The sequence below is a fragment of the Chiloscyllium plagiosum genome, chromosome 12 (assembly GCF_004010195.1).
Source record: "Chiloscyllium plagiosum isolate BGI_BamShark_2017 chromosome 12, ASM401019v2, whole genome shotgun sequence".
In the NCBI taxonomy this organism is placed as follows: Eukaryota; Metazoa; Chordata; class Chondrichthyes; order Orectolobiformes; family Hemiscylliidae; genus Chiloscyllium; species Chiloscyllium plagiosum.
Genome location: NC_057721.1, coordinates 86977920 through 86989035, shown reverse-complemented (window position 1 = coordinate 86989035; position 11116 = coordinate 86977920). Strand labels below are relative to the sequence as shown.

Sequence of the window (11116 nt, the reverse complement as noted above, 5' to 3'; positions counted from 1 at the left end):
CAGACCCTGGGGCTGGGGGTGAGAGAGACCCTGGGGGTGGTGGAGACCCTGGGGCTGGGGGTGAGAGAGAACCTGGGGGTGGGGGAGACCCTGGGGGTGGGGGTGGCGAAGGCGAAGGCCCTGGGAATAGGGGTTGGACATGTCCCAGGGGAGACAAAGGTAGAGACCCTGGGGGAGAGAATGACAGTAATCCCAAGCACCTTGAGCTGCCTGGTCCAGGGGGCCGCGGTGAGGCCCTGGCCAGCATTGCTCACTTGTCAGGGCTGCTGGAGATAGTGAGCAGGCCGCAGGGTTCCAGCGGGACCTGGGTAAAACTATTCCGCAATGGCCACGCCCGACCAGTTTATAAGGCTGAGATGGGGAGGCCAAGTCCTGGAACCACCGTCACTGTCTGCAACCTCTTTTACCAGTTGCCAGTGAGGCAACGCCGCCTTGGTCAGCCCATGGAGTGGGAGCAGATCCGCTGTCGAGTACAGGCTCTGAGCTTTCTCTATCCTGGTGTCTCATTCACTGTACGTGATGAAGCCTCCTCTGCGGTTGGAGGCTCATTGGTGGTGAGGCTTCCCAAAGTCAGTAGCCTTCAGGCCCGTTTTGCTCAGATCCATGGCCCTCAGCAGGCAGCAACACTGGGCTGCATCCAGCACTCATCCAATGGGTTCCAGCTGAGTGGCTTCATCAGTCGCCAGGGCCACCACAACAAAGCCCAGCGACTGATATTTGTCAACCGGCGACTGGTGCTTAAAACCCGTATCCATAAGGAGCTGGACTCACTGCTGAGGCGACGCAGCTTAATCTGTCGGCCCGAACCTGGCACTGGGCCCCGGGGAGGCTCCCATCTTCATCCTGTCTATATCATCAACATCAATTGTGACCGTAGCCAGTATGATGCCTGCTGGGAGACAAACAGGACCTTGCTAGAGTTCACTGACTGGAACCAGCTGCTGAGTTTGCTGGAGGAGGGGGTTCAGGCTTTCTTGCGACAGGAACAGTTACTGGTTGACCCCGTAGAGGAGCAGATTCCTGATCCACAGGCTATTGCTAGCTTAGATTTCAGGTTCTCACATGAAAGAGTAGCAGTGCTGTCCAAATCAGTTCATCGGCAGGTAGTGGTTCCAGGCAATCCAAAGTTGGAGACAGGTTCTGAACCCTGTCAAGGGCAAGTCTGTAATGACACCAAAGATCTAGCCTTGCATGCTCAAACAGGCACACTTGACAAGCCTCCATTGGAAAAGGAGGGAAGCATTTTCCTCAGGAACCTGAGTACATCTAAAAGCTCTCTGACACAACCAACAGAGCAGGTACAGTCTAGCACAGCTCTTTGCCAACTCACAGCTGTCGATGAGAGTACGATCTTGTCAGTCATTGAAAGCCCCTCACAAGTGGAGAAGCTAGCAGAGACAGGCATAAGAAAGCAGGTAGGGGAATCACAGGGGGAGCAGGTGAGAGACTCGCGGAGGGAGCAGGTGGGAGAATCGCAGGAAAGGCAGGCACAAGGGGAGTCTCAGGGGCAGCAAGTAGGAGATGGGAAGAAGTTGGGGGAGTCACGAAGGGAGCAGGCAGGAGAGCGGGAGCAGATGGGGGAGTCACAGGAGGAACAGGCTGAAGCATCACAGGGGAATCGGTGGGCAGAGGGGCTGCACTGGGAACAGGAACTTGAGGTGAAATGGCAGAAGGACGAGGTGCTTGGGGGAAAGAAGATTGTGAAACTGGGTATGACCGGTCTGATAACCCACATTGTCCCTGGAAAAACGATAGATGTAGGCACTTTAAGTGATAACTCTTCAGACAGGGATCATGTCTGTCGTCCCGGCCCAATGAGTGCTTGGGAGATTCTGAATGAAAAGATGAGAAAGGGAGATGGACAGCTCATGCCTGATGACCAAGCGCTTTCAAATATATCTCAGAAAAATGGGAGAGATATTCCCCAGGGTTCTGTAACTGCCTGTCAGAAAATTCCGAATACTCATCAGTCTCATTGTACATCTGGAAGCTTTGCTGAATCAATGACAATCTCTCAGAAGATGAACTTACCACAATGTCGCTCCAGTTTGGAGAACAGAAATCCTGCCAACTGTAAGCCTGTATGTTGTCAGGCAAGATTTCACAGGAAGCTGGGCATGTCCCTAATAACTGGATCTTTGGATGTATTTCGGAGAAACTATGGTAAAATCAGTGATGATCAGGATGCTGGAGGCCCTTCTCAAGATAGTGTGACTGTTCAGGACTGTACTGGTGAAGCAACCGAGAGGCCATCACGATCTAATGTGACTGTAATCCTGGGAACAGAGAAGCTGCACCAGAATACAGGTATTGGGTATGCTGATTCTGTAACTAGTCACCAGAGTGAGAGTTTGCAGTTTGATCAATGTGATTGCAGTAGTCTTTTAAGGAATTTGTATTCAGATGGAACTTTCCCAGTTGCTGATTGTGTGGCCAGGGCACATTCTACCCCAATTGCAACGCCTGGTTATTCACAAGCCAAGCAAACCTCTCCAGCTAGCAAGGAGCCTCGAAGAACCCTCGCTACAAAATTGTCCAAGTTAAAGGATCTTAAAGGACAGCCTGCTGAAGATAAAAGTGCAGAGTCCAAAGTAGGAAGTTCCATAGGTACTTGCCAACCTTGTGAGAGTTTCAAGGACCTTCAGCCAGAACAGCGGTGTGCAAAACCTCCAACTCTGCTCCAAAAACACTCAGCTGCTCAGGTGAGCTCTGAACATTCTCCTGTTCCAGAGAGGAGAGTGACTGAGGCAGACTGGCAGGAAGATAGCAATACTGCAACAAGTGAAAGAGTCCAATTCCTGAGTAACAGCACATCTTGTGTTGTTAAGTTGCCATGTCCTGCAGTTGATGAAACAGATGTTCACTCTGATCTACAGGTTGGAGATCAGTCTCAAGATGACAGAACTGGTGCTGTAAACTTGAGCCCATTTACAGAGGATTTTGTCTTAATGCAGAAAATGTCAGAGCCAGTTTATATTCAAACTAAATCAATAGATGCTGAACAATTTCTGGCAAGTTGTGTAGAGGACTCTAAAGGTCAAAGTGATCCATTGAAACGTTTCCCTTCGGACTGGTTGCAATACTTTGATGGATCCCTTGGGAAAATGGTGTATGTAAACAGCATGACTGGGCTGAGTAGCTATGATGTCCCACCAGATGTCCAGACAGAAGCTGCTTGTGTAAGAGACTTCACAACAATGCCAGTTAATGTTCTCACTAAGACGGGTGAGTTTGTACAGAAAGTACACTTTCCATCTTTCAAAAGTACCTCCCCCTCATACTCACACAAACCACAACAAGTAATCTTGTTAGTAATGGGTACTTCTACCATAGTTCTCCCAAGGTTCGGTGTTGTAAAGTTCTCTCAGTCAGACCATAAAAGCTCTTGAACCTCCTTCGCCATTTGATAAGGCTATAGTTGATGTTTGATCTTGATGACATATTAACTGGCCAAGGCCAGTTAAATCAAAATTTGGCAGGAGCTAGGAAATGTGGATTGGGAGCAGCTATTTGAAGGGAAGTCCACGTGGGAGGCTTTCAAAGATATGTTGAAGGTAGTGCAGGATAGGCATATCTCTTTTGAAAACAAGGGAGAGGAAAGTCAAGATTCATGAACCGTGGATGACAGGAGAAATCGTGCGACTAGCCAAGAGGAAAAGGGAAGTGTACATAAGGTCTAGGCAGCTAAGAACGGAAAGGGCCCTGGAGGAATATTGGGAGAGTAGGACCAATCTTAAGCAAGGAATCAAGATGCTAAAAGGGTCATGAAATAACTTTCGCGAGCAGAATTAAGGAGGATCCCAAGGCCTTTTTTTCATATATAAGAAGCAAGAGGTTAACTAGAGAAAGGGTTGTTTTACTAAAGGATAAAGAAGGAAGGTTGTGTGTTGAACCTGAGAAAATGGGTGAAATTCTCAATGACTACTTTGCATCAGTGTCCACTGAGAAGAGATGTTGAGATTAGAGATCGAAGTTTGTTTACTCTGGATCACATTGACATAAGGTGAAGATGTGTTTGGTAGGCTAAAGGATATTAAGGTGGACAAATCTCTAGGACCGGATGGGATCTATCCCAGGTTGCTGAGGGAGGCGAGGGAGGAAATAGCTGGGGCCCTGACAGATATCTTTGTGGCATCCTTAAATACTGGTGAGCTGCCGGAGGACTGGAGGGTTGCTCATATTGTCCCCCTGTACAAGAAGGGTAGTAGGGATATTCCGGGTAACTACAGACCAGTGAGTCTGACGTCAGTGGTGGGAAAGTTGCTGGAGAAGGTACAGAGGGATAGAATCTTATTTATATTTAGAAAAGAATAGGCTTATCAGTGATAGGCAACATGGTTTTGTGCGGGGGAGATCGTGCCTTACCAACTTAGAGTTCTTTGAGGAAGTGACCAAGTTGATAGATGAAGGAAGGGCTGTAGATGTCATATACTGCACACGGACTTTGTAAAAGTAAGGTGTTTGATAACGGTCCCCATGGTAAACTAATGGAAAAAGTGAAGTCACGTGGTGTTCTAGCTGGGTGGATACAGAACTGGTTGAGCAACAGGAGACAGAGAGTAGTAGTTGAAGGGAGTTTCTTGAAATGGAGAAAGGTGACCAGTGGTGTTCCACAGGGGTCAGTATTGGGGCCACTGTTGTTTGTAATATACATTAATGATCTAGAAGAGGGCACTGTTGGTATGATCAGCAAGTTTGCAGATGACACGAAGATTGGTGGAGTAGCAGAAAACATAGAGGACTGTCAGAGAATACTGGAGGATATAGATAGACTGGAGAAGTGGCAGATGGGGTTCAGTCCAGGCAAATGTGAGGTGATACATTTTGGGAAGTCTAATTCTAGAGTGAACTATACTGTAAATGGAAGGCCCTTGGGAAAACTTGATGAGCAGAGAGATCTGGGAGTTCAGGTCCATTGTACCCTGAAGGTTGCTGCACAGGTGGAAAGAGTGGTCAAGAAGGCATATAGTATGCTTGCCTTCATCGGACGGGGTATTGAGTATAAAAGCTGGCAGGTCATGTTAAAATTGTACAAGACTTTGGTTCGGCTGCATTTAGAATACTGTGTACCGTTCTGGTCGCTACATTACCAGAAGGATGTGGATGTTTTGGAGAGGATGCAGAGAAGGTTTACGAGGATGTTGCCTGGTATGGAAAGTGCTAGCTATGAAGAGAGGTTTAGTAGGTCAGGATTGTTTTCATTAGATAAAAGGAGATTGAGGAGGGAACCTGATTGAGGTCTACAAAATCTTGAAGGGTATAGACAGGGTGGATAGAGATAAGCTTTTTCCCAGGATGAAGGATTCAATAACAAGAGGTCACGCGTTCAAGGTGAGAGGTGAAAGGTTTAAGGGGGATACACGCGGCAAGCTCTTCACACAGAGGGTGGTGGGTGTTTGGAACGCGTTACCAGCAGAGGTGGTAGAGGCAGGCACGGTAGATTCAGTTAAGATGCGTCTGGACAGATGCATGAGTAGGTGGGGAGCAGAGGGATACAGATGCTTAGGAATTGGGCGATAGGTTTATACAGTGGATTGGATCGGCTCAGGCTTGGAGGGCCAACGGCCTGTTCCTGGGCTGTAAATTTTCTTTGTTGTTTGTTCTCCGGTTTCCTCCCACAATCCAGAGATGTGCAGGTTAAGTGAGTTGGCCTTGCTAAATTGCCCATAGTGTTAGGGATGTGTAGATTAGTTGCATTAGTCAAGGGTAAATGTAGAGAAATAGGGTAGGGAAATGGGTCTGGGTGGGTTATCCTATAATTCTATGAAAAGGAGGTGGCAGCAGTATTAATTAAAAGATCAATTACCGTTCTAAGAAAGGATGATGCATTAAATGGGTTAACAAGTTAGACTTTATTGGTTAAGCATGGAAGATAAATCAGGACTAAAAGCTTTAAACTGGGGAAAAGCAAATGAGAAGTTATTGGGCAGCACGGTGGCACAGTGGTTAGCACTGCTGTCTCACAGCGCCAGAGACCCGGGTTCAACTCCCGCCTCAGGCGACTCTCTGTGTGGAGTTTGCACATTCTCCCCGTGCCTGCGTGGGTTTCCTCCGGGTGCTCCGGTTTCCTCCCACAATCCAAAGATGTGCAGGTTAGGTGAATTGGCCATGCTAAATTGCCCGTAGTGTTAGGTGAAGGGATAAATGTAGGAGAATGGGTCTGGGTGGTATACGCTTCGGCGGGTCGGTGTGGACTTGTTGGGCCGAAGGGCCTGTTTCCACACTGTAAGTAATCTAATCTAATCTTATTTGGCTGAGATGGAAATGGACAGGGCTGGTAGAGGATAAATCATTGGTAAGCCAGCGGGGAGGCACTCAAACATCCTTAGGGCACAAAGCAGACCTGTCAGGTTTCCTTTGACCAATGGTATTGAAAGGGTCCTTGATGACGTTTGAAATGACAACTTTTGTAAGAGTGGCTTCAGCCTCCTAAGTTTATGATTCCTTAGTTGGTGATTGGTCACACTGCATTGTCCTCCTCTTTTGCAGCAGCAGCTTTTACATTATTTTGTCCTGTTCAAGAATAACTACTACATTGTCACTAACAGTTGTCTTAACTCTCACACATTGTTTGTTCTGGAGCCTGGCCTCAGGATGGATCCTCAGCAATTGTAGACTTCTAACCCAAACTGATGTCAGCAACTCCAAAAGCAAGATGCTGTAAACTGGCAGCAGGGGGGGAGTTTCTGCTCTGTGTAACTGAGGCCCACACAGCGTTTTCATTGAGGTAGCTCTGCCAATTCCAATCATCAGCATTGGAGAATGAAGATTACTAATTCATTTATATTATTGCTGAATCACACATGCAAATATATGGCACTCCCTTTACACTATTTGTTCAAACAATCAGAATTATACATTAGAAGAGGCCCTGCCACCTGTCAATTCTTCACCAACAAAAAACTATACTAAATCTACACTATTGCACTTTCCAGCACTTAGCTCATTGCCTTGAATATTCTGACATTTCAAGTGCTTAATCATGTATTTTTAAAAGGTGAGATTTCCCACCTCAACTACCCTCCCAGGCAGCGCATTCCAGACCCTGCCATCCTCTAGTTGAAAAACACTGTATTCAAATCTATCTAAATTTACAGTCTTCATCTCAAAATTATTCTTATTTGTTATTGACCTTTCAATTAAGGTGAACAGCTGCTTTCCATCCACTTGACAATGGAGAAAGTGAGGACTGCAGATGCTGGAGATCAGAGCTGAAAAATGTGTTGCTGGAAAAGCACAGCAGGTCAGGCAGCATCCAAGGAACAGGAGAATCGACGTTTCGGGCATAAGCCCTTTCTGACAATGCCCCTCATAATCTTATACACCTAGACCAGGTCCCCTCAGTCTTTTCTGCTTAAAAAAAATAACATAAGCTTATCCAGCCTCTCTTCAAAGTTAAACTGCTCCTTCCCAGGCAACATCCTGGTGAGTCTCCTGTGCACTCTCTCCAGTGTCGTTATACCCTTACCAGAGCTGTGGCCTAACCAGAATTCTGTTCTACTCAATATTTTTCCGGTATATATTTAATATAAACTTGCTGTTTGCTTTCTCTGGCAGGTTTCCAATACCAGTGTTACCCATTCCGCAGTCATAGTCTTATCCCTTTCCTGCCACGGCCACATGAAGAGAGACAGAAAGACAAAAGCGGTGAGGGATTACTAGTAGAGATGAAATTGGTTTGACTTGGTTCTAAGTAGGGCAGGGATGGCATCTCAGTGAACAACTTCAAACTGTGAACCTTCAATTTCTTTCCTTCCTGCTCCAGGCATTTAACAGGTGACCCAATGTTAATATGTTACTGAGTCACTTTTTATTAAGTTTGAGTTCTGAACTGTGAGCTTGGATGTACAGTGCTGTGGTTTGTCACGGTGAAACTAGATAGCCTGTATCAGCCGTGATTAGTTGTGGAGAGAACGGAGTTGGAGTTGAGAAATGGTTTGGGACAGAGCCTCAAAAGTGTTCATCTTGTTCCTGTTCCCTGGGTTCCCTTGCTTTGTAATTCCACTCTTCCTCTGAGTTATTGTTCATCTCAACACTGGTTCAACATGTACTCGGGATTGTCCTGCATTAGGACCAGGAGAGACAAACTATAATTGAGGTAGGAGAAAGTGAGGACTGCAGATGCTGGAAAAGCGCAGCAGGTCAGGCAGCATCCAAGGAGCAGGAGAATCGACGTTTCGGGCATAAGCCCTTCTTCAGGAATCAGATATAATTGAGGTACACTCCACATTATGAATATACTGAATGTGACTGTATGGTTTTGTTCTGTTTCGACAGCTACCCAGTCGGGATCAAATGATTCTCTGCGCTCACTGTTTCGAGAGTGGACAAATCCAGTCTTTCCTCGCCCTCCAGAGGTAGGATCTACCATGTATGGCTATTTTTTGCAATATCAGACTGCTTAGTGAGCCCTGTTCAACCACCCTGTGCTCAATGGCCTATTGGCTGTTACTCAATACTGTCTAAATTTTCAAGTCCTTCTAAGTCCTTTTCACAGCTGGAAATGTGTTGCTGGAAAAGCGCAGCAGGTCAGGCAGCATCCAGGGAACAGGAGAATCGACGTTTCGGGTATAAGCCCTTCTTCAGGAATGGGGAAAGTTTGTCCAGCAGGCTAAGATAAAAGGTAGGGAGGAGGGACTTGGGGGAGGGGCTCCGGAAATGTGATAGGTGGAAAGAGGTCAAGGTGAGGGTGATGGGTCAGACTGGGGTGGGGGCGGAGAGGTCAGGAAGAAGATTGCAGGTTAGGAAGGTGGATCTGACAAGGGAGTCGCGGAGTGAGTGGTCTCTACGGAAAGCTGATAGGGGAGGGGAGGGGAATATATCCTTGGTGCTGGGGTCTGTTTGGAGGTGGCGGAAGTGACGGCGGGTGATGCGCTGTACATGGAGATTGGTGGGGTGGTAGGTGGGGACCAGTGGGGTTCTGTCCTGGTGAGGACCAGTGGGGTTCTGTCCTGGTGAGGACCAGTGGGGTTCTGTCCTGGTGAGGACCAGTGGGGTTCTGTCCTGGTGAGGACCAGTGGGGTTCTGTCCTGGTGAGGACCAGTGGGGTTCTGTCCTGGTGAGGACCAGTGGGGTTCTGTCCTGGTGAGGACCAGTGGGGTTCTGTCCTGGTGAGGACCAGTGGGGTTCTGTCCTGGTGAGGACCAGTGGGGTTCTGTCCTGGTGAGGACCAGTGGGGTTCTGTCCTGGTGGCGGTTGGAGGGGCGGGGTTCAAGGGCGGAGGATCGGGAAGTGGAAGAGATGTGGTGTAGGGCATCGTCGACCACGTCGGGGGGGAAATTGCGGTCCTTGAAGAAGGAGGCCATCTGGGTTGTACGGTTTTGGAACTGGTCCTCCTGGGAGCAGATGCGGCGGAGTCAAAGGAATTGGGAGAATGGGATGGCGTTTTTACAGGGGGCAGGATGGGAGGAGGTGTAGTCCAGGTAGCTGTGGGAGTCGGTCGGTTTGTAGTAGATGTCCGTCCTTGAAGAAGGAGGCCATCTGAGTTTCCCCAAAGAAGTCCTTTTCACATCTGCCAAACTTCTGCAGAGTCACAGCATTCTATCCGGATGCATTGCAACTTGGCATAGCAACTGCGTTGCCCAAGACCGCAAGAAATTACAGAGATCAGTGAACACAGCCTAGTCCATCGCGCAAACCAGCTTTGTTCTGTTAACTCCATCTATACTTCCCACTGTCTCAGGAAAGCAGCCGATATAATCAAAGACCTCTCCTATCTTGGTTATATTCTGTGTCACCCTCTTAGGTCAGGGCGAAGATACAACAGTTTGTACTAACAGATACAAGAATAGCTTCTTCCCTGCTGTTATCAGACTTCTGAACAGACCTCTCATACATTAGAGTTATCTTCCTCTGCAACTGTAACGCTATATTCCGTATTCTGTTTCACTACACTGATGTACTTACGTAAAGTATAATTTATATTTAAGAGTATTTAAGAGAAAGTATTTAAGAGTCAGCCACATTGCAGTGAGTCTGGAGTCCCGTGTAGACCAGACCAGATTTCCTTTCCGAAAGACATTGGTGAGTCAGGTAGAATTTTCCAACAATTTGCAATGGTCACATGTTCACCATTATGCCAGCTTTTTATTCCAGATTTTGGTTGAATTTATGTTCCAAAGTTCTGCCTTGGTGGGATTTGAACCCAGGTGTGTAGAGCATTCACTCTTTGTTATGGGTTGTTAGCTTAGTTACATTACCACAACTGATCAGCACACTGGGATTCTGGGCATGTTGAAACATTGAAACTATGTCCTCTCTTTGGTGCTGGTGTTCTAGGTTGCTGTCGATGTTAGCAATGATCAGGCTGGAAGTTTGGCAGTGAAGATTCACAACATCCTATACCCTTATCGCTTCACCAAAGATATGATCGGCTCATTGCAGGTAAGAGTTTGTTGGCAGCTCAGGGTGAGTGTTGTTTAGTTGCTGAAATCATCCTCTAATCCACAAATTCTGTAAATTTCATGTCTTCCAATTCTGTAAATTTCATGTCTTTCAGGTTCTTAACCAGGTGGACAACAAGTTCATTGCCTGTTTGATAGAAACAAGGACCAACAAAAAAGCACCAACAGGTGAGTGAACCTCAATCAAACGTGATAGGGAGGAGACGGGGTCAAACAATCAGGGTCTCAGAAGGGGTTGTGCGTGGGGAGCGTCTCAGAGGGGGATGTGCATGGGGAGCATCTCAGAAGGGTGTGTGTGTGTGTGTGTGTGTGTATATGTAAATAAGAGTATCTCAGAAGGGTGGTTAGCACAGCTGCTTCACAGCACCAGGGGCCTGCGTTCAATTCCACCTTCTTTGGGGAATTGTCCGTATGGAGTTTACATATTCTCCCCGTGTCTGCGTTGCTTTTGTCCAAAGTGCACTGGTTTCTCCCACAGTCCAAAGCTGTGCAGGTTAGCTGGATTGGCCATGCGAAACAGTCTATAGTGTCCAGGGATTTGCAGGTTAGGTCAACTAGCCATGGGAAATGCGGGGCTACGTGGATAGAGTTGGGTGGTGGGGGTGTTGGTTCTGGATAAGATGTTTTTCAGAGGTGGGGTGTGGAGTTGATGAGCTGAATGACCTGCTTACAGATAAGGGAATCTGTGATTCTGTGAGTGTTTTAGAGGGGGG

The 11116-nt window shown here is 47.3% G+C and overlaps 1 protein-coding gene across 1 annotated transcript in view; it reads left to right on the top strand.

Annotated features, from left to right (window-relative positions):
- The window catches only part of mlh3 (mutL homolog 3 (E. coli)), a 28252-nt gene that overhangs the window by 439 nt on the left and 16697 nt on the right, over nt 1-11116 (top strand). Inside the window, exons 2-6 of the mRNA XM_043700215.1 lie at nt 4-3225; nt 7558-7647; nt 8278-8357; nt 10279-10383; nt 10499-10571. Coding sequence (XP_043556150.1) covers nt 4-3225; nt 7558-7647; nt 8278-8357; nt 10279-10383; nt 10499-10571 — 3570 coding nt within the window. The remainder of the gene's footprint in view (nt 1-3; nt 3226-7557; nt 7648-8277; nt 8358-10278; nt 10384-10498; nt 10572-11116) is intronic.